The 24121-nt window shown below is 49.2% G+C and overlaps 2 protein-coding genes across 5 annotated transcripts in view; one reads left to right on the top strand and one right to left on the bottom strand.

The window, feature by feature from the left end:
* LOC116944795 (ras GTPase-activating protein nGAP-like) overlaps positions 1-24121 on the bottom strand; it is a 641297-nt gene that overhangs the window by 354373 nt on the left and 262803 nt on the right. The window contains exon 1 of one of the 4 annotated variants that reach the window (XM_076068656.1): positions 20178-20394. The exons of the other annotated variants lie outside the window; for them this stretch is intronic. The gene's annotated coding sequence lies outside the window, so the exon portion shown is untranslated. Of the gene's footprint in view, positions 1-20177; positions 20395-24121 lie in introns of those variants that run through there. 4 annotated transcript variants of the gene reach the window in all.
* Positions 19082-20181, top strand: LOC142925609 (uncharacterized; the record flags this gene model as incomplete). The annotated part of the gene is made up of 1 exon (XM_076068659.1): positions 19082-20181. A coding segment is annotated over one exon (972 nt), but the record flags the coding sequence as incomplete, so codon positions are not given.

Here is a 24121-nt window from a genome sequence, read left to right as displayed (position 1 = left end):
AAGGAGGTTCTCACCCAAGATTTGATGGTACATGGCCCCGTCCATTATCCCTTTGATGCGGTAAAGTTGTCCTGTCCCCTTAGCAGAAAAACACCCCCAAAGCATAATGTTTCCACCTCCATGTTTGACGGTGGGGATGGTGTTCTTGGGGTCAGAGGCAGCATTCCTCCTCCTCCAAACACAGCGAGTTGATGCCAAAGAGCTCCATTTTGGTCTCATCTGACCACAACACTTTCACCCAGTTGTCCTCTGAATCATTCAGATGTTCATTGGCAAACTTCAGACGGGCATGTATATGTGCTTTCTTCAGCAGGGGGACCTTGCGGGCGCTGCAGGATTTCAGTCCTTCACGGCGTAGTGTGTTACCAATTGTTTTATTGGTGACTATGGCCCCAGCTGCCTTGAGATCATTGACAAGATCCTCCCGTGTAGTTCTGGGCTGATTCCTCACCGTTCTCATGATCATTGCAACTCCACGAGGTGAGATCTTGCATGGAGCCCCAGGCCGAGGGAGATTGACAGTTATTTTGTGTTTCTTCCATTTGCGAATAACCGCACCAACTGTTGTCACCTTCTCACCAAGCTGCTTGGCAATGGTCTTGTAGCCCATTCCAGCCTTGTATAGGTCTACAATCTTGTCCCTGACATCCTTGGAGAGCTCTTTGGTCTTAGCCATGGTGGAGAGTTTGGAATCTGATTGATTGCTTGCTTCTGTGGACAGGTGTCTTTTATACAGGTAACAATCTGAGATTAGGAGCACACTCTTAAAGGGAGTGCTCCTAATCTCAGCTCGTTACCTGTATAAAAGACACCTGGGAGCCAGAAATCTTTCTGATTGAAAGGGGGTCAAATACTTATTTCCCTCATTAAAATGCAAATCAATTCATAACATTTTTGACATGCGTTTTTCTGGATATTTTTGTTGTTATTCTGTCTCTCACTGTTCAAATAAACCTACCATTAAAATGATAGACTGATAATTTCTTTGTCAGTGGGCAAACGTACAAAATCAGCAGGGGATCAAATACTTTTTCCCCTCACTGTATACTTACGCAATCTTATCCCAAAAAAACATTTATTTATGAAAAATATCGGTCGCAAAAGCCTAGAGTTATACCAAAAGTTAGGGGCAGAAAGGAAAGAGAAGCTGCACAACAGGCATAGTTTGCAAACTAGTTTAGCATTCAGCGGAGAGAACCGCTTCAAAGTCAAAGGAAGGCAATCAAGCGTGCGGGATGATAAGATGAGCAGCACAGTTTCACGGCTGCCCAACAGTTGCACTGATTCAGTTGCACTTATATTCCCATGGTAGAGCCGATAAACAAGCCGTGTCTCCACAAACAAAAACACAAGCACAAAAGTGACCCTGCTTAACGATTCATATCACTTGAAGAAAGTGTCATTTTTAGAGTTGGCAAAATTCCACGTTAAGTAATACGAGTCCTGCTCCCCTTGAAAGTTAATAGAACAATTGTGAGGCACACCGGAGTAATTTTATCCTGGGAAATCGTCAGATAAATACGTTACATTAATTACAGTTCAGTCTATATGGAATCACGTAAAAAATATTATGGAGGAATTTAGTTTGATAACATTAAGCATTCATAATTTAAAACGTTTGTGCTGCAGTGGAGCAGCAGCAGACTTCACTCAGTGACCCTATCAGACTGGAAATTATTTTGCCAATAAAAGGGCACATTTCTTGAAATTAATTAACAAAAATATGTTGTGATAGTCACATTCCTGTAACAAACTGCTCGAGACAACCAGCAATACACAGCCCGTAATACACTGGCTATCCCAGCCTCTGTGTGGACACTCGGGCTGCCACTTGTCCGTGTTCGACCCGGGTTTGACCCGGGTTCGACCCGAAATCAACCTGGGTTCAACCTGGGTTTGACAAGAAATCAACCCGGGTTCGACCCGGAGTCGACCTGGCTTTCACCCAGACACGTGAGAACCCTCGTGTGTGCAGCAGCAGCAGCAGCCAGGCAGTTGCCAAGACAGTCTGGGAAGTGGCAACTTTGTTTGGGTGGCAGCAGGAAGTGACTTATACCGAGATTTTAAAACATTGAACATTTTCTTTTACCAATAAAAAGGTCGCATTTATAAAAAGATATATATGCATATTGGTTAAATTGATTTAAGGAGGACAAATTAAACAGCAACTAGACTTTTCTAATCCCCTTTTAAGACTGTATATTTTCACATTTTACCTGCGTTTCATTTTAGCAGAGTGCTCCATTAAACTGCATGCCCTCTCTGTTCTGAACGTGATGCAGCGGTTAAATGGCGTGGGAGGAACAGCTTAAGGCTGCAAAATGGAAGACACGGATTCTATGGGGGTGAAAGGGTGAAAACAGAGAAACTTCACAAAGTCCCAGCCATGCTCAGGTTCACTTCTGCCTGGGATAATTTCCCCTGGATCGTCAAGCAGTAAAAATGTCACATTCTTATGATGGTGGCGACATACCAATTGCTGCTGATGTTCCACAAATTGGTTCTCATTTCATTGACCCAGGAGAGTTTTTATGGGTTGACTTGACCCCAAACCAAACGCAAGTGGAGGGTTGTGCCCCAGCACTACCCAGCTGGGTCGGCTGGTTGAAATTTAATTTCAGACAATGATAAACACATGATGCAAGTATGATGATAAACACATGATGCAAGTATAAGGATGCAAGTGGAAGGAAAGAGATCAAGAGGAAGGCAGAAGAAGAGGTGAGGCAAGATGTGGTGCGATGGAATACGGTGGCCCGAGGAGCGGATTGAGTAATGGCGTAGGACAGGCCAGCATGGAGAAGGTTGGCAAGGACAGCGGACTCCACGTGAGTGGGACACACGCGTGGAAGAAAATAAACGTTCCTCCCTGTCCTTTAGAGGAAGAGTTGAACGAGCAGCACTCATTCCACTCCGTGCTGGGCAATGAAACTTCATTGCAAGAAGACATGTTCACTGCATTCACAAGATAGAGCAGAGCTTTATAATAATACTCATCATAATATATTTGTTATTGTAACGTACCACGTGTAATCCACTCGCTCTCAGGAGAGGATGACTCAGAAGTGTGAGGAGGAACCAGACTAGCGGGAGAGGAAGCAGCCGAGTGGTGAGCCAGCGCTACCAACAATTGCCCGGGCTCTGCGATCCTCTACATTTGTCCTTCTCAGCTGAATGTTTTAAATTGTACAAAGTCAGCACTGCTAAGTGTTGCCCATCGCCTCATTAAAGCGATCTTGCCTCTCCCTGGTGGAGCAGCTCCCTGGTGGAGCAGCTCCCTGGTGGAGCAGCTCCCTGGTGGAGCAGCTCCCTGGTGGAGCAGCTCCCTGGTGGAGCAGCTCCCTGGTGGAGCAGCTCCCTGGTGGAGCAGCTCCCTGGTGGAGCAGCCCCTCCCGTCACATCGAGCCCCACCGCGTTGTACTTCGTCGGCACAGCTGAGCGTGCCAGCCATGCATGGCTGATTCGTTCATTTGAATGTTACTTTTACTAAGAATGTTTTTTAAAAGTAATTTGTCCGTGCCAAATTTTATCAAAAGTTTTGCTTTGTTCATTGTTATTTATATTAGTGCACCGTTTTCCATTTCTTCTGTAAAACTGTTGTCTTTACTAAAAGTTCTATTTCCCTTATTGTTGTTCCATGTTTTATTGATCCTATTCCTTTGGGTATTTTGGTGGCCTGGGTCACTCTCGCTAATGAAACTCTATCCCCGCTCTCCTGGAAACTAAACAAATTACTTGCAGATAGCGGTCTCTTGAGATCTCACCTGGTTCTAAGAAATTACATTTCAAACTTGAACTAAGTAATTGCTCCAAGCAATGGCGGAGCCAAGATTTTCAGGTAGGGGGAGCAACCCCTCCAGCAATTAAAAATGATAGGAGTTGTTAGCAAGTAAGGACTTGTTAGTAAGGAGTTGTTAGTAAGTAAGGCGTTGTTGGTAAGTAAGGAGTTGTTAGTAAGGACTTGTCCCTTGCTTTTTATTCGACGCGTGTGCGGCGATGGCGCAGCCATCGATCGAGGGTCGAATTCGAACCGCGTTGTGTGATCGGCATCACACTCGCTGAAGGTGAATGCCTTCAGGGAAGTCGTGGACTGTATACGCAACTGCGCACAATTCTGTGAGTCACTTATAACTGCTTTGCTGTTACGTATTGCCAATCATGGACTCAGACTATTGTCCTATCATCTCATAGAGTCCCTGGCACGTAATAATATACTACAGTGGGAGTGTGGGACGCAAAATGCCGTTTATTACTAATAACCCCAATGATCCGATTGAAATTAGGGATTTCGATCGGATCATTGGGGAGGCACGTGCCACCCTACCCCCCCCCCCCCACTGGCTCCACCAGTGGCTCCAAGCAGTACGCACACAACAAGGGCGCACGCACTGAGGCCCGGCTCAGGCTCGGCCCTGAACACAGCCTGGCTCAGGCTTGTGACTCGCCAAGTTGCTTTTCCAACGACGCAACGAGCGAGTGGCTCAGCCATGGCTTGGCGCAGGCTAAGCGTGCGACACTCAAAACACGGTCCTTCGTCCGTGGAGTTCATTTTCAAAACGGAGCCCACTCTTAGTTATTGAATGCTTCTTATTCCACTTCCGCATGGCTGATGTAGATGCGGAGCAAAACAATTATAATTTCGCATTCAGGTGGTTAAGCCAGACAACCACGTCAGGAACAGCGGAGTGTGTCGCTGTGATCTCTCCTCTTATTTGTAGATCGGGCATTGCGTCATTATGTTGTACGATCTGTTCTGGACGATCACAGTCACACAATAAAGAGTATTTAATTTTCCATTTGTGCATCAGGCATCCGCATCTGCTGCCATGGTTTGTCCGGATACAATTTAGGGTGGACCATGAGCTTCGTGGAAGATGAAATCCAGGGATCTTCTGCATTGGGCCTTTCACAAAGTATTGAATGCTGGTGTGCGGTAATTGGCAATAAAATACATAAAAAAGCAACTACCATGTTTGGTCTTCTTCGGCGCACTGCAGCGACTAATTTAAAAGGAAGGAAGCGATGATGAGGCGTGGTGGCACAGCTCATCAGATTCCTTCAGTATAAATAAGTATTCTGAACCTGAACCAAATTGGCCACTGTGACTTCTTGACCACGACCCCCGAAACAGTACGCGCAGTGACACGGTTGCAGGGCCCTAATGGACCCTCGAGTTCTCGCGCGGACCTGCGGTCCGTTTACAATCGTTTCTCTCGGGGACCGCGAGGCCACCACAGCTCCACGTGGATGCGCGATGAATGTGGGCCGCACACGCGGCAGTCAAGGGACACCGCGGGCACGGTCACAGTCTCATCCGCACCACGTGTGCACTCCGCCTTCGTCTCCCGCGTGTAATTATTCCCGATCTCCCAGCGTAACGGGCGGCGTTAAGCAGAGGAGACAACCGTTATGAATGCGCTACGTAAAGGCAATATCCATTCTACAAAAGCACAATAGCTCACAACCCCCGTACATGGCTAACAAATGGTGACAGCGTAGCAAGAGAATGAATAGGAATTTTTGAACATGGGCATTCATCAACCACGTGACACTTGCCTGCTTATCCCTTACAAAAAGGCTCCCATACTTTTCGAAAAGATTTCCCCAGAAACAAAATATCAAGGGCGGTGAAACCATTCAGAACAGTGCATAAGTGTACACTGTAAAACATCCAACTCAAAATTTAATTTTCAACATGAAGCAAAACGTTTGCATGACGCCAAAGTGAGTGTGGAGTGGCGATCTTCTTCCACGTTACTATGGCAAGGGGCCATTTATTGAGTGGAATCGTGGCCCTGAACAGCGGCAAAGTATTGCTGCCCGTTCTGCGCGTTTTTCCTGCTGGTCTTTTTGAATTCATCCAATCGCTAAACAACCCACACACATAATGCCAACTGTTATTGGCCAAAACTCACACAAGTGTAAATACAAACACGAGTATACATAGACATACCAGTGTACAGCAGTGTACATATACTGTGCAGTGTATCAAACTCGCCCGCAAATTACTCAATGGCGATCACACGCAGAGCCGACATTGGCAGTAAACTTCCTGAATAAAGGGCTCGAGACTCGGCGAGGCTTTCCTTATGTAAACAAGCAGAAACATAACAACGCAGTAATATAATAAGGTGAACGAGACCACACCGGTGTCACGCGTGATCAACGTGGGGCGTTGTCGCGCAGCGGGCACGCTAACGAGGCCGCGTGCCGGGAAACCACTGCGCTGGACGGACGGCAGGGGAACTCGAACAAGGCCCGTCAAGACCGCACGCGCACAGACGCGCGCGCACACACAAGTTAATTAATGAGCCATGGTCAAATGTCAGTACAAACACTGTCTATGAACAAACTTGCTGTATTTAATTTTAATTACAAGCGACATCACCTCCGCACGGGGTGGGGGAAAAAAGCAAACCACTTGCCATTAATTCCCGTTACCGCACAAATCAAGGTAGGCTCTCTCGAGAGATTATGCGGAAGGTACCAGTGATGTGCAGTATTGATTCGGTGCGACATGTTATATCCCTCGCCTGGTATGCAGGATGTCATGGGTTTGATCCCAACCCTGATGTCTGTATATTTGGAGTTTGCATGTCCCTCTCCCGATGGTCGCGTGGATTTTTCTCCGGGCCCTCCTCCGGCTTTTTCCTCCACATTTAGAAACACGCGTATTTAGCTGCTATAAATTTCCAAGTGATAATTCACTTCGTTGAGCTATCATTTGTGGCCAGGTCACTTCTTAAAATGAGCTCCACTGTCCAGTGGGCCTTGCATGGTAAACTAAAAAAAGTGTTTAAAGAGTATTTTAAATCTGCAGTCCCCTCTCGACTGTCCAATCTCCCACATAATCCACACCCGTAGAGAACCCACCAAACTCAATCGTTCACAGTTCAAACATCTATTTATACTGCAATCGCTGCACGAGATCACTTCGGCGTGCCTCAAAAGTTGCTGTGAATGGGGAGAAAATTGCGCGCGTTTTGCTCATGACCCAAAAACGAGTGGAGTGGCACTCCTGCCGGGTGTCCCCCCCCCCCGCCCCTCCATCGCCCCAAAGAGCTGCCAGGCCTTCGGGCAGGAGATGGCCTTCCTTCACCGCCTCCTGTGAGTCATAAAGCCAGAGGTTCTCAACCTCGTTTGGCTACTGTGTAGCCCTTGTTGAATTTTTAATCGACCGAGCCGACCCCCCCCCCTCCCCCCCTTTGCCTGACCCAACATGGTTCTGAGAAATAAATGTACGACTAATTGATGTCAATATGTTAACCAATTGTCCATTTTGTGAGGTATTCTAACTAGCTCGTAACTGCAAGCGAATAAAAAAAATCAACAGACGCTCCGCACGAGTGACATAATTTGTTCATGATCGCTGGTTACTCTCGGAAGTCACATCGTTTACGATGAATGAGTTTATAAATGTCGCCATATGCATTATTTTATATTGGCCGATTCATACGTGATTATTCACCAATGACTCACGTATGATATCATTCCACACATTTATAGATCACCTCACGTACCCCCAGGGGTCAGCGCACCCCCGGTTGAAAACCACTGATATAAAACAAGTGGCACCGTAACAGTGTCTGCAGTACACCTACGCAGATATCCGAATGATACGAAGACAGGTGATATCTCAAGGGCTCACCAATTCTGACACCAAACGTATATATGATACAACTACAGTATTTAATACACCCATATACAATAAGGGCACATGTGTTAAAGAGACAGTCCTTGCCTTAAACATCTGGAAAATCACCATCATTCATTCAAGCAAGCCCAACTGCCTCTACTATGTCAAAACCAGTGCAGAGTTGTCATTTACAGAATAAATGCCGCTCACAATATTCACTCCCAGAAGGCCGTGGGGTGCAGGAAACATTATCTTTTTATGTAAAGAGACAGATATATGAAGGGGACGCAGTCTGCATATCAAGTTTGATTTTACATTCTTCACAAGGATGAGAATGACTATTAACGTCCTTGCAGTAAATTGCAATAAGATTGAACGCATACCGGTAACAAATCTCGGTACAAATCAATTCCTGCCGCCCGAACGCAGACGCCGATTCCCGGGCTGCTTGTGTAAAATGCAGACAGCTGGCGACCCCACGACAACCCCATCGTTAATATTTTGAGGAAAACATAGCGGGCAAAAACAACAAAAAAGCATGTCAAATCTGACATCTGGGGAACGGACGTCGGTGTTGCGAGGGTCATTTTCACAGAATTCCCGCAATCCAATCAGCGATTACAGTGGAACCCAGACAATCGTCCGCAGCACGGCTCTCTACCCAGCTCCAGGTGAGCTATGCTACCAAACCCTGCGATCGGCAGGACATGCACAAGCTGGGCATTCCAGGTACCCCTACACGTTCCCGGCAGGGTCAGCGCGCACCAGCGCAAGTGTGCAGACGTCCACAAGTGCTGCGCATCCCCTAAAAGCGCTTGAGCCAAAGTGCACCTAGGTATGGCACGAGCACCGTGGTCACTTCACCGCCAATTTAGTGGCGAACTGCGGTTTGCTGTTGCCGTTTTCTTTAAATCTGCGGTTGCTGTTGTTGAACAGCGCGGTACAATAACATCTGGGGTCGGTACCGTGATCGCTTACCAGCGACTCTACGTGGCCTCCAGAGTGTATCTAGCCTGGCACCGCTGCTGCGGCGATGTCGCAACTACTTGGTGCGGAACGGCGACTGCTGTTGTATAGCAGCTGAACGCACGCAATTCTGGCCTCGGCGAAATAGTCATGCTCATTTGCGCGCACGTTCACACATCTGCAATGCGTGCGTGTGTACCAAGCATCAAATGAGTGCCTGGTTCGATGTGTAAACATCACCACTGGGGAGACAAAGGCGGCTCGACGTGGTGTTGGCCACCCACTCCTTCAGGTGCCGTGCCGGCCTTCATACGTGCTCACTAACAGAACTTGGTCTAACAGTTTGCTAAAGGCTGTATGAGGAATCTTTGGCGAATGTGCCTGCATGTCCATTTCGGCCAGGAGTGGTTCAAGTCACACACCCCCTCGTGTGGCATGCCGGCCTTCATACGTGCTCGCTAACAGTACTTGCACCAAAAATATTTTAAGGCTCTATAACGGATCTTTGTCTTTGCATGTCCACGTGTGCCTTCTAAAATGTAACCTAAATTCAATCTGTACATTGAGAAAAACCCATTACTACAAACAATGCAGCCCAAACATCCATACGTTTCAAATGTGCAGCCTCATGCATTATAATGTGTGGTCCAGATGTCTTATGACCCCCCCCCCCCCCCCCATTCATTGACCCCTAACATTTTTCCACCTTTTACATATTCATTTCTGTTTTTAATAAAAACCTTACTTTAAAAAAATATGTGAAGTTGTTTGAGAATTGAATGGGGGTCAAAAGCCACCTGGACCACCCTATACAAAAACGTATGAATAGTTCTCGAAGAATTGCATTGTGGTCCACTTGTCCAGGTCACCATGTTGCCCTGGCAAGCAGTGCCTATTAGCAGCTTATCATCATTCATCTTCAGTGAGAAGAGATTAAACCCAGTAACATGCAATGCATGCGTGTGTGTGTTAATAATATGTGCATACTTAGTATGAAATAATTGAGGGATTATGAATATAAACAACTGGGTGATTATAACTGATGAATACGAACACAGTTTTCGAGCAAAGACGAGCCAAGTCAATTAAACTAGAGTAACACCAACGCAAGGGATTATTCGGTGAATGTGTGCCGGGAGTGTGAGAATGCTGTGCCAAGAGCCGTAGTGGCGCGTGACAGCGCGGGTACAGCCTCGGTGCATTATGGGGCTCTCGGTTGCCCTTTGGGGTCAGGTAACTTCTTAAGGCTTCGCTACTAAATGAACAAATATGCCATTCACGGCGTGGCAAAGAAAGGGGGCTCAAGTCAACAGGAATAATTTAAACGACGCCTCACCCGCGCCGAACAACGGGCGCACGTGGCCCTCAGACGCGTCTACGAATGTGGGTCACACGCACGGTGAATTACTGCTCTGCTCCCCGACAGACTCGCACAGAGCGGCTGCGAAACAGCTGAACATTTGAGAATGGTGGATCAAACGGCCGCAACTGTTGCCGGGATGGGGGGAGAATGTACATTGCGTGTGGTGAACAGGAACGTATCCAAGGCGATGGAACAACCCTTCGGTTTTGCTTAACTCTGGAATGTCTCTGCGCTTCCAAATGGCATTTGTGTTGGCAGACAGCCAAGACGTGAGGACTTTTTACACAGCGGTACAGTGCGCCGCTAGTCGGTTGTATCGCGATATATTCGTCGCATAATAAATTCAGCCTCCCGACAGAGGAAGGGGAAAAAAAGTAATGAGAAAAAGTTAAATGAAACAAAACAATCCTTTGTTTATTGTAAACAAACTCTTGCAAAGTAATCGCACGGGAGACGTTGAAGAGGTTTTTTCAAATATATATTTTTAAAGTAGACTTTTCAAAGCTACACAGGCTCCCCACAGCAAAGTTGATTATCACTGGTCATACCCAAGCTGTCTGTGTGCCAGATCACAGAGAATTCGGAGTTTGTGAGAGTCAATGAGTCCCAGTGGATGGCAGAGCTGTGATGGCTGCAGCAGCTCCATTTGGCAAAGGCCTTGGGTGCCAAGCGCTGCCAGGGAAGAAAATTATAAAGAGAAATCAAGGACCATGAAAGTAAAAACATGCAGCTCGCAGGCACTCACATTGGGCTGCCGGGAAGGTATTTAACTCAAGCGATTGTCAAGTTTAAACTACGAGCTACAAAAAAAAGTAGCCGACATTCGCCTGGACCACACATCCAGCCACAACTCAAATGCTCTGGCGAGTATTTGTGGCAGGAGTGGGTTTCAAGAATACGGCGACTTAACACGAAGCTTGGGCTATATTAGGTTTGAGACGACACAAGAACCCACTGGTGAACAAGTCGTCATTAGCGGGACGGTACTAATGGACACGCACCGCTCTGCGTCCTTGACTCAGTTGTGCGTGAAAAATCCGGCGCGCGGGGGAACTTCAGAGAATGAAAAGTGAAACTCGGCAATAAAATAATAGGGGGCAGCGGAGTGAAACGTACGGTCAACATAATTACTCCCACAAAGTCGTTAAAGATCTTTTTTTAAATCAAGCACCGAGCGTACATCTCCACAGAAGCGACCGCATCCCATGCCGACACCACCCGATTTCGCGTGGTGTCAAGAGATTTGCTTTTTCCCTTTGGTTGTCAACAAAGATGTCCTTTTGCAGTTTATCACTGCCTACCTTGTCACAGTTTGAAGCAGAGGTCAACGAAACATTCCAAAGCTGTACGAGCGTACGACAAAGACTGCCTCGTTTGCCATGCTGCGCAGCATCGCCACGGCGAGCTGGACGCCACGTATCCCCGTCGCAGCCGGAACGGAAGTCCACGGAGCAGAGAGAGGCTCGCGTCACGGTACAGGCAAGGTACTCATCTCGCCAAAGACGTACAACGACTTGAGATCCTCGTCATCAGCCGTGACCAATCCGCTGCCAAATGAAGCCCCCCCCCCTCCTCCCCATCCTACAATGTAGCAAAAATCCACCTGGCACCTGAACGCGGGCAGATTTCATTGCTCCATCTCCTTGATGGACCAGTTCCATTCCTTGGCTGCCGCTGTCAATCGGCGCTGACCACCAGCCATCGTCCCCTCTCACGACGAGTGCTGCCCACGCACACTCACGTCTCTTAACCATCAATATGAAGTCAGGGGCTCTATATTCAATGTGTGACTTTTTTCTGTCTCTCAGTGCGGTTCCAAACACACATCTCGCCCCCTGCTCTTTAGCACACTTTTCAGTTAATAACTCGTGATTTACTGTGTTAGAGACAACTTCAAAGGTAATGACACATCAATTGTGTGAATAATGCTTAGGAGTACTGTATATATACAGCAGATATTAAATAAACAACAAAATGCTGCAGGATTTTCTATATTAGGTAATGATTCCTTCTTTTTGCGCGTGCCTCTAAAATTACGTCGCGCAGCAATGCGAAGAGCAAGGGCAGTAGTAATCGCGGCAAGGCCACCCTTCCCCTACTGCGGAGCAGAACGCAACGGACAAGTCGCGAGCAGAGACACGCGAGCCCTTTTTATAAGATCGCTGCAGCTATGGGAAAGAGCATCTCACATTCTGACAAGGTGCTACCCGCGTGTATTGGGAGCGTTGGGAGACATGCGGCTGGGTTTACGGCAGAGCAGCAGGGCAAAAATCGTTGCCGATCGTTGAGCAAAGCACCTGGCCGAAGTTGCCACGGTCGCCAGCCACTGCGTACAAAAACATGTTGGGTGGGGGGCCCTGGACATGGCAGCGTGCGGTAAAGCACCGGCCGTCGTGTCCTCGTGGAGGCGATTGCACGGTTGGCTACGTACGGTGCGAAACAAGTTCAACATACTTACATACATGGCGATGCACAATGCACCGAGGCTAACGTAGGGACCCCCCCCCCCCCACACAAACTTGCCCGGCGTGGGCTTGCGCTCATCTCCGTTGGCAGTCCCCCCCCGAGTCTCCATAAATCGTGAGCCTGCGAGCTTATATTAGGTTTTAGAATTGCGTTAGTTCGTTATTTACTTGCCTTTAGCTCTGTGCAGTGCCTTGTGAAACGCGCTTTACAAGTGTAAATTATAATGAAAAAAACACCCCCACTGTTGACTTCCCCACACAGTAAGTTGCACTGTGCTTCATTTTTTTACATAAAGCTCAGAGACAGGGGTTGAGCCATGCTTTGATGGGGAGGTTTGGGGGGGAGTTTGAACCGGGCAATCGTTCCCAGTGCCACCACCCAGATGCAAATTACACAGATCGCCGGGCCTAATACTGTATACAAATCAGTTGTGCTGCTAAATCTAAAACAACACAGCCCACCCACCGTGCCCCAATGTGCATCTCTTGAGCCACGCTGGGTTTGCACTGGGGAGTGAAGGGAGGAGGAAGGCGGAGGATGCAGGTGGAGGAGAGCTGCCTGGCATCTTGCACGTCGGCAGTTGTCCCACGCTCTCTAAGTCAGTGAGACATGGGCCGCCCCCCTCGCACCCCCTCTGCCCCCCCCTGCCCACCTCGCACCCCCCCTGCCCCCCTCGCTCCCACTGCCCCCCTGGACCCCCCCACTCGCCCCCCCCTGCCCCCCTCACACCCCCCCTTACTTCTCTGGACCCCCCCCCCTCGCCCCCCCCCCCCTCGCTATGAATGTCACACGCTTGAATAATTTGTTCCACTCCTGACTGGATAAAGTCAATTTGACAAGTCGAACATCGGAATTAACTACGCAAAATGTATCAATAAAAATATTCCCAGCAAAGGTAACAACTTGTGCTAATGTACATTCGTGTTTTTATATTAACGTGACAAACCTTACCAATTGGTTGTGTGGCGGGTTTAAAGACACATTTACATTCACGCAACCTAACAACAAAACTTTATTATGAATGTTTTCATGAAATTAACTCATCTTTGCATCGATGTTTATGGGTATCATTGTTTTAGTATGTGTGTAGGTCTAATAAAACCATGCTATTCAAGTAAAAACGTGCGACTTGCTACTGCTAAGCACTTTGATTACAACATGGACACCACGAAACATTTCCCAGTACAACATTCTACGAATGTACAAACTAGAAGAGTGGAACGCCTCAAAATCAGGAATTGTATCTGCGATTCACCGCGGGTTAGTCAGGAGTCAATTTGCAGACAACATCCGTGTATAACAGAACCAAAAAAATGGCGGTTTAAAAAAAAACGCCACTTTTTTCAAATTTTCTTGCTGTGGTTTTCACACCTGATGATGATCGCTTGTGTTGCAGTCGAAACGTCGTGAGAATTTTATTGTTTTCTATTTTCATTATTTTATTGTTTCCCTTCTACGTGGTGACTTTACCGAAAGAACCAAGAATATGAATCCCTGTAGTCACGAAAGCTTTCAATCAAAATTTAGAACCAAAAAAGTTAGTCCACAGGATCTCCACAGACTAAAAAAGACTTCTACCGCATGCACAAAGCACCACACTTGCCGTGCATTACGATGTCACCGTACTTGGGGCTACCATCTACTCTCATGTAGTTCCACATTTCTTACTTTCCCAAACGTTTACCAATACAGTAGGATGCTCCCCCTTCCAACCTGCATTTGTTAAATTCACAAAATATGTGGCTCGCTCTACGACCGAGCAATATGGTCTCCTAACGATTCATGATACGGCACAATCGGTAGGTGACACAGAAGTTGGGCACACTGTGCCGTGAATCTGGCGACGTCCAACATCAGTGGCGACTCAATACTGAAGCATGGTTAAAATCACCCCTGTAGCCAACACGATGTGGACAGGCATTCTCATCCAGCATCCTGCAGTGGCTTAACAAAAGGTCGTGAATTACTGTCAAGATTAATACAGTACTTGTATCGGATGTTCCACACTCGGGTCAGGCAGTGAATTGTTATGAACAGCAGGCCAGGTGCGGCGTTGGCGGTCAATGGATCGCGAGCTTTCGGATGCGATTCTGCGGCCGTCTGGAACGCTCTTCCTTCCGATATTAAGAAGCCACTGGACAACAATGCACTTTGAAATCTACATAAAAAACGAATTGCTTTAAAACTGCTTTTTTTGTCTTAGTTTTTTTCCCCCCCACGCGCATCTCTGATTAGCACGGTTGGCTATGTATGGCGTGAAAGTTCAGCATACACACGTACATCTCTCAGTCGGAAGCACTGGCCACTGCTACGTACGACGCACGACCGTGTTTCCCGCAAGCTCTGCAGAACAAACACCTCAATGACGGCCAAGAGACGCAAACTCCTTTCATCATGAATTTGGCACAAAATTACGGCTGCTTCATAAATGAGAGCAATTGAGTTTTTGGCACAATGCCTCACACACACCCTCTGTTAAGACGAACGTTCCATCAGGCAACGCTGCATTTGCAGACGAGGTTTTGAAACTTGGCACCGATTAACTTATGTTAATTAAAGCAGAAAAAAACTCCTCATAAGTAATTGTGGGGCTGTTTCTCAATTAGAACTGGTATTGCACGTCTGGCCTAACGTTGTGTTAGTTTGCACCACGCATCCCGTTGAGAAGCAAATGCGCCCCTGAGTAGGATTACCGCGCTTTAGCGCCTTTAAAGGAATACACCGACTTGGGTTTATGTCCCAAGTTAAGACCCCACTGTGTTTACCAAAGCTCAGCGATGGTAAACGTACAGATAGAGGCGCAGCCCTGGAATTACTTGCTCATGCCGCTGTTGGCGGAAGGGCCTCCACTCAAGGGTGCCTGTTGAGAGCCCTGGCCTACTCTGTCACGCTGGCTCGACGTCTTGGAAGTGGTGGGTGTACTCACACACTTAACCCCACCACATACAACTTTCTTATGGGCTGCGGGTGGACCACCCATTTACGCTGCTCGACGGACAGAGCCGCTGACATTTAAGATCTCGCCCCTTTGTTTCAACCGCCAGTGCCTGGAGACTGAGTCCAACCGGCGACCTCTGGGTCGCAAGTTCAGCGCGCTCACGGTTACACCGCGGTAGATCCTTGCCGACTACGAACAGCAGATGATAGGTGTCGTGTCTTCACCCCAAATCTGCATGTAAACATGCCTATTCCATATGCGAGTAATTCCAATCAATGGTACCATACTGCATACCAGATCAACTTCAAAACTCAACTCTGCAATAAAATGTGATTCGTATACTCACGAATATTACAACCACAGTGATATAAATTACAATATAACGTACTAGTCCTTTGTCGACCCACTGCTGGATACAGGCCTCTCAATATCACATTGGTCGCTCATGGAGATGAAGGTTGACCCAAAACGGGTTCAGATAACAATGTTAGCCATGGCCGATAATCAAACTACAGTAGGGCAGTGAGCAAACAACTGCCAAGCTGTTCCCCAAAATCACAAGCCATGATATACGTATCTGCGATACCTGCAGCAGAACTGAATAATTATCTGGAGTACATCTCCAATGATAACTGAAAGGGTGCTAGGTGGAGGAGGGAGGGAAGGAGGAGAGAGAGGCAAGTCCACAACTCACCACAGTCTCCACAACAACCTGAGGAAATGCAGAACTAAACAAGTCACGACTCCTACTCAACCCAACACGTCACCACGGTTCAACGCATGGACACGTCTTTAAAGCCGCAGACTTGTATTATATAAACATGTCAAGGCGGTGGTGAGTGTTGGTTTGCGGCTGGTAGGACAGTAGTCATCCCATCTCTCTAACAGTTCTCAAAGTTCCGTTGGTTCTACGCTACCGCAAGTACTCGCTTGCCTTTGGCAAATCCTGTTCAGTTACTGTGTTCACTGCGAACACTCCGAGCCATGCAAATTTCAAGTTGTTTTTGCCATTCCAGGCAAGATAAGACAAATGCCTACGAACGTACACGAGGCATGGGCCCTGTGTGCGCGTACGGGACACATCGGTGCGGGTGTAAGGCGACGGGCAGGCAAGGGTTGTGTATATCGTCCTCCACCCTGTTCAGGGTCGTTGCTCAGCTGCGTTGTGGAGTCAAACTGCGTGCACATCGGTGTCGCAGTGGATAATCTGCACCAGAGACACTCGGGAGAACGCAGGTAATAAGACGGAGGGATAATACAAGTCGTAACTTGCACAGTTGAAATCGTAAGTGGCAGTATATGGCTGAAATTAGTTAATGGGGCACTCCATTAAGCGCTCAATTAATCGAGCCATCATTGTATAAATGCACTTTATCCGAGCGCTTGTGCGGAATGCAGCCAAGTAAATTAAAACTGCGCCCTACAGTCCAATACTATATAGTCCATACTGTGTGCCCCTGCTGCTTTAGAGCTAAACTGACGCTGTGCATGCACAGACAAGCGTGTAGCGTTACGGCGTGTGACGGGAGTGTTGTCTATCTAGCGGGGAGCGGTGGTGCAGCAGTTAACGCGCCGCGCGACGAGCCCAGACGCCCGAGTTCGATTCCTGCTCATGGCCACCAACACCAGTGGTGATTATATCCGAGCCGGTCGTGGGCCTCCCTTAGGTCGACTCAGCCTGAAATGATTACCTGGTTTGGAGTGTAAAAACACTGGGAAGACAAAGGCGGTCGGGCGTGGTGCTGGCCACCCACCCCCTCGTGAGCCGTGCCGACCTTCATTAGATGCTCGCTCACAGCACTTGCCCCAACAGTCTGTTGAGGCTACACGGGGGATCTTTGTCTGTCCTAAGAAGACCCCTGCTTTTATATTTCCCTCATTTTCGGGTGATTTTTCAATTTTGGACAGTGAAAGCCGGTACACAGCGGCCTGCTCTTGCGAACAACGTCACGGGATCTGTAACGTCCACTCTGAAAGCAGACAGTGCGTATAATTTTCGTTTATGCTCAATAGCGCTTTCAAAACTCACCGTTCGAGATGCAACTTTCTGGGCACGCTAACGGGGCACATTTTCCAAAATTAAAAAAAACAATTGTCATCTTCACTAAAGCACAATGAACGTCACTGTAAGCGTGTAGAACGCCCGTGTGTGTGTGTAATCCAATCACTGTAAAGCTGAAAAGCCCGCGTGAGCCCGGACGCTAAGCGGGTTTGCCAGTAAATACGGACTCCACAATACACACGCACCCAACGCCTTCGTGTGGTGTTGGCGATTGATCACTCACGAGACATTTGGTTTTGAATGAGAAACTGGAACTGGCCGCAATTGGGTAGACAACGCGTTGTTGGTTTAAGACGTCGTAAGTAGTAGTTGGCTTTCGCGACAAATATTATCAATCATAAAGATTGTGGGTTAGATCGCGTAAATATAAAATGCGTCGTTAAACCCCCCACCACCAATTAGTAATGCTTGTCAGGTAAACAAAACATGCCAATTAGTGACTAGTTCAGCACACCGGTTGGGTGTTGGAGAGTAAAACCACAGAAACATTTACAAGTCGAGGATCGTGACGTTTCGCCGGCAATTAAGTTTGCTTGTTGATTTTCATTTCGGCCAAAATAATGTGAACCAATAAATCCCACGGGAAACCTTCGACCTGAGCCACACTCCCATCCAGTGGTGGGTGAAGCTAGTGTGGGGCCTATAGCATGTGTTATAAGGGCCCTAAATAAAAAAAACACACAGATATTAAAACACAAATTGTTAACTTGCATAGTAAAGTAAGTGCATTTTTGCATTTGCTATACAGCCAGATAATACTACAAATAATACTACTAATACTACAAATCCCTAACCGTTTGAGTTATGGTCGAAACGTCGTGAGAATTTTTTATTGTTTTATATATATTTTGTTATTTTGTTGTTTCTCTTCAACGTGACTTTACCGAAAAAACTAAGAATATTAAACACCCAGTCCATCATCAAAGTTGAAGGTGGTATAGTACTATAGTAACAGAGCAAGTGCAGAATCACTGAGCCGAAATCGATAGCTTGAAAGCGTTTAGCGCGGGGCCCGTAGCATATGTAGCTACTTTTGCTACTCGGATAATCCGGTACCGCTCCCATCCACCCACCCAGACAGCAAACACAGCCTTCTCCTCCCGTCAAGAAGGGTTACAGCCGGACATTGTTAAAACATAACCCCCCCCCCCCCCCTGTATTGTTACCACATCAACAGCCCCGCACACGAATCCACGACGCCCCTTCCAAGCAGCCCAAACACCACCGGTCTCAAGCCAACTTCAACGCTGCATCGTAGCAGCAGCTATGCGCGTACAGAGGCACATTCTCAATGGTTTACATTTTTTTTTTAAATACCAACACGTACGTTTGAATTAAAGGCAGCGTGTCTATATAGTTGGCTAGATAAACATACCTACTTGGTAATGGGTTTTTTTTTGTGTGTGTTGCGATGACAGCAAACGTTTCACAGATGGTCGTCACAACCCCAACACATCGGTGTGGTTTGTTGTACAGGAGAGCAAGGCCCCACGTTGTAACGATGAAGGCGTCCCAACTCCCATCCTCCACACCGACTCGGCCCTTCTGCTCTCCGCCCCCAAAGTTGACTGCTCGCCTTGTAGCGGCAGCAGCAGCAAGGGGCTGTTGCTTCCACATTCACTCGGGCTGAGTTACCCGCACGCGTCCTAACACGTGCACACATCACATCTACTCCTAGCCCGGCCGATACAGATACCATTACCACAGATACCACAGATACCACCATCACAGATACCATCACCACAGATACCATCATCACAGATACCATCACCACAGATACCATCACCACAGATACCATCACCACAGATACCACCACCACAGATACCACCACCACAGATACCATCACCACAGATACCATCACCACAGATACCACCATCACTGATACCACCATCACAGATACCATCACCACTGATACCATCACCACAGATACCATCATCACAGATACCATCACCACAGATACCACCACCACAGATACCATCACCACAGATACCACCATCACTGATACCACCATCACAGATACCATCACCACTGATACCATCACCACAGATACCATCACCACAGATACCACCACCACAGATACCACCACCACAGATACCATCACCACAGATACCACCATCACTGATACCACCATCACGGATACCATCACCACGGATACCATCACCACAGATACCATCACCACTGATACCATCACCACTGATACCATCACCACAGATACCACCATCACTGATACCACCATCACTGATACCACCATCACTGATACCATCACCACAGATACCATCACCACAGATACCACCATCACCACAGATACCACCAAACCAACTGAACGCATTCGTCCTGTTGCCTCACTGGTTCGGTGACTTCGCGGTTGATTCAACACGGCAAACGGACGACTGTTGCAGTGATTGTTGTTGTTGTTTTAAACCACAACACAAGCAACGCGTGTGTCTCGGCAATGTTCATCATCGGAGCTTCAGCTCGCTTCGTCGTTCGATTCCGCGGACTGACGACCGCGCGCGTTGCGGCTCAGCGGAGCGAGACGGCATCCCGAGATCGCGGCGCGGTGGAAGCAGAAGAAGAGGAGGAGGAGACAGACGCCGAGTTCACAGACGCCGAGTTCACTGAACAACTCTCGCCCAACAAAGCAAACTCCCATTCGCAACGAGGGTAGGCTTCTCGAACAAGCCCTTAAGAGAGAGCGAGGGAGGGAGCCGAGGAGGAGGAGGAGGTTTGTTCCTCCCGTCCTTACCTTTGACGCGGTGGTGGTGAATGGGTGAGCGGCGAATGAAGGAAAAGAGAGAGAGAGAGCCCCGTGGCAAAATCCTCTGCGGTGGCGGTAGTGGCGGTGGTGGCTGCGGGGGTGGTGGTGGTGGTAGTGGTGGTGGGAGCTTTGCGAGTTGGGGCTGCGCCGTTTGCGAAGTGGATCGCGAACTTTGAAGGTGCGGGTTGTGGTGGTGGGGACGGAGGTTGTGGCGGGTGGGGGGGGTTGTGGGGGGGTTGTGGCGGGGGGGGTGTGGGGGGGGGAGTTGTGGGGGGGGTGTGGGGGGAGTTGTGGGGGGGGGGTGTGGGGGGGGGAGTTGTGGGGGGAGTTGTGGGGGGGGGGAGTCCGCGCGCGGGGCCAGAGGGGCCGGGGGGAGGGGCCGCTCGCAGCCACCGCACGGAGCCGCAGCCGAGGGGGGGGGGGAGCGAGGAATGTCCCAGCCGACACTCGCCAGCCAATCAAAAAGCACTTGCAACTTTAAATCAGCTGACCACCACCACCACCACCCCCTCGCAGAAATCCTCCGGGTCCCTTCCCCCATCCATCCCGTTTGAGCCAAATCCCAAAAGCTCCCCCTCCTCCTTTCCCCAACAACCCCCACAGGGTCCCATCCACCACCACCGCCGCCGCCACACTCTCTCACAGTGACAACGGCGAAGATCGTGCTGCTGCTGTTGTTGTCATGCCGAGCCACAAGGATGTCTGTGTGTGTGTCTGTGCGTGTGTATGTCTGTGCGTGTCTGTGCGTGTGTATGTCTGTGTGTGTCTGTGCGTGTGTATGTCTGTGTGTGTCTGTGTGTGTGTATGTGTGTGTCTGTGCGTGTGTATGTCTGTGTGTGTCTGTATGTCTGTGTGTGTCTGTGCGTGTGTATGTCTGTGTGTGTCTGTGCGTGTGTATGTCTGTGTGTGTCTGTGTGCGTGTGTATGTCTGTGTGTGTGTCTGTGTGTGTGTGTATGTCTGTGTGTGTGTGTATGTCTGTGTGTGTGTGTCTAGTGTAGCGGTTAGCGCGCTGCGCTATGAACCTGGCGACCCGGGTTCGATTCCCGCTCACGGCCAACACCAGTGACGATTATCTGAACCGGTCCTGTGCCTCCCCTAGGTCGACTCAGCCTCAAATGAGTACCTGGTGCGGTGGATAAAAACATCGCCACTGGGGAGACTAAGGCGGTCGGGCGTGGTGCTGGCCACCCACCCCCTCGTGTACCGTTCCGGCCTTCATAGGTGCTCGCTAACAGCATTTGCCCCTACAGTCTGTTGAGGCTACACGGGGGATCTTTGTATGGCTGTGTGTGTGTGTCTGTGTGTCTATATGTGTGTGTCTGGCAAAACAACCCCCTACCTCCTCGCGGTGCCGGATGGGCAACTCTGTCGTGGACAGTGCTGTGGAGGGAGATCCAATTCCGAGGCGTCTGTGTTCACCACAGTGGCTAAACGGGGGCTCTGGACGGGTGCGAGGAGACCTCATAGGCGTCTATGAGGTCTCCTGGCCAAACGTGTGGCCATGTGGAATGTTCGAACGCTCACTGTGGAGGAGAGGCTGCCACTCCTCTATCAGGAGCTGGACCGGTACCGCCTGGATCTCTGTGGCAATCAGGCGGTCCGGTGGACCGGTTCCGGCTCCCGCCATCATAAGGTGGACAGTCCTCTACTCGGGGCAGCAGACTGTCAAACAACAGAGTGTGGCTCTTCTTACTTTGGGCTCGCCTTCCCATCAATCGGAGGCGAGGAGTGGTGGTCGTGGTTACTTATGCCCCCACTGAAGCCGATGAGTCAGATGCCTTCTGACTCATGTCACAGGTGCTGGCTAAAGTGGTCCCTCGGGATACAGTTATCCTGTTGGGTGACTTCAATGCCCGAGTGGGTCATGATGCTGGCACCTGGTCTGGAGTGATTGGGCCAGATCAGCTCAATAACAACGGTAGGAGGCTGCTAGATTTGTGTGCAGCCCATGGGCTTGTAATTACCAACACGCTGTTCCGGCATCGGCGCATCCACACAACATCATGGATGCATGCCGGGTTCAAGCAAGAACATCTGCTGGACTACATAGTGACGGACCAGCGGATGCGAGCCCATGTCCTTGACACCAGGACTTACCATGGAGCTGATCTGCCCTCTGACCATCGACTTGTCATCTGTAAGATGCGCCTGCCATTCTTCCGCTCCGGTGGTGGGAGTTTACCCAGGACCCCATTCCAACCTAAAGTGGCCTGGTCTCAGTTATCTGATGAAAGTTGCAAGCGAGAATTCCATCATCGCCTGCGGCTGGGGTTGGCATCATCCCTCCGGATGTCGAGGGTAAATGGGCGAGGTTTAGGACTGTCACTCATGCAGCTGCATTGGCTGCTTTGGGTACGTGGTCCAGACCTCCCCAGAGACCCTGGCTGACAGAGGAGGTGTTCAGGATAGTTGAGAAAAAGCGGCTACAGAATCCCACGTCAGAGAATGGGGAGGCTTACCGCAGCCTTCGCTCGGAGGTTCGGAGAGCCGTGAGGTGCTGCAAACCTGTTCCTGGGGGTCGGAGGTTCGGAGAGCCGTGAGGTGCTGCAACCCGCTACCACCACCCAAGGATGGGTGGTGGTAGCGGGTTGCTGAGGAGATGGAGTCTGCCTCAGTAGCCCGCGATCACACATCTCTATTTAACTTCATCAAAAAAGTAACCTGCAGCGCTACACCTATTACCATCATTAGGGGAAAAAACGGTGATCTAATCTCCGACCCCCAGGAACAGGTTTGCAGGTTTGCTGAGCATTTCTGTGAGGTCCTGGGGGAGGGAAAATCCCTCAGCCAGGAAAACATCGTGGCACAAAGTGAGGATGACCCTGCTGAGGCTGCGGTGCTTCAAATATTGGAAGAAGCCACCCCCTGTGAGTGGCTGGCTGAGGTGCCATCTGTTGAGGAAGTACTGAAGGCGATCCGGAGTCTGAGACCAGGAAAGGCAGCGGGCAGAGATGATCTCCCAAGCGAAATGCTGAGGGAGGGTGGCGTTTGTACACAGACTGCCCTATATGACATCATAACAGTCTGGACCACTGGACAACTACAGGGGCATCTCCTCAGTGTGCCGGGAAAGATCCTGGCAAGGATTATTCAACATCGCCTTGCCAGGCACGCTGAGGAGAGGCTTGCGGAGCCCCAATGCGGTTTCAGGAAAGGGCGGTCCTGCACAGATGCCATATTTTCTGTCCGTCTGCTACAGCAGAGGTGTAGGGAATTCCAGCAAGACCTACATCTACTGATGATACCATCAGTAGGCCTGGGCTCTGGGTTGTTCTTCGTGCTTTTGGAGTACCTGACCCTCTGCTCACGATCATTAAGGACCTTCATGATGGTGAGCGGGCCCGGGTAAAACTACGTGGCCGGGAGTCAGAGCCATTCCCTGTACACCTTGGGGTGCGACAAGGATGTCCTCTGGCTCCCACATTATTTAACATCAATTTTGACCACGTAGTTCGTGAAGCCTTCAATAGCTGTACCGGGGGAATCTCCATATGGTACAGATATAATGGGAGGCTGATCGATGCCCGGGTGCAGTCAAGGGATGGCTCCCTATTGCTCAACCACGTTATGTATGCCAATGATTTGGTAATAGCTGCTCATTCAGAGGAGGAGTTGGAGACACTGCTGCTGAGACTGCAGTGTGGCACTAAGAGATGGGGCCTTACCATCAGCCCCACCAAAACTAAGCACCTGCCTGGGTATTTTGTACCATCGGACACTCCACCCCCACAACTCCCAATCGATGATGGGGCAGTTGTGGAGAGAGTGGAGAGTTTTCCATACCTGGGCAGTGTGCTTATGACCGGCTCCAGTTTAACAGCAGAGGTATCACTCCGAATCAGTCGAGCGGCAATATCTTTTCATCGGTTGCGTAACGCTGTGTGGAAGCTACCTGGTCTATCGCTCCGCACTAAGCTTCAGGTCTTCTCAG

This window comes from Petromyzon marinus, chromosome 22 (assembly GCF_048934315.1).
Source record: "Petromyzon marinus isolate PM22_M1 ecotype Great Lakes invasive population chromosome 22, UKy_Petmar_22M1.pri1.0, whole genome shotgun sequence".
Taxonomy (NCBI): Eukaryota; Metazoa; Chordata; class Hyperoartia; order Petromyzontiformes; family Petromyzontidae; genus Petromyzon; species Petromyzon marinus.
The sequence above is the reverse complement of the archived record's forward strand: the minus strand, read 5'-3'. Positions and strand labels throughout refer to the sequence as shown.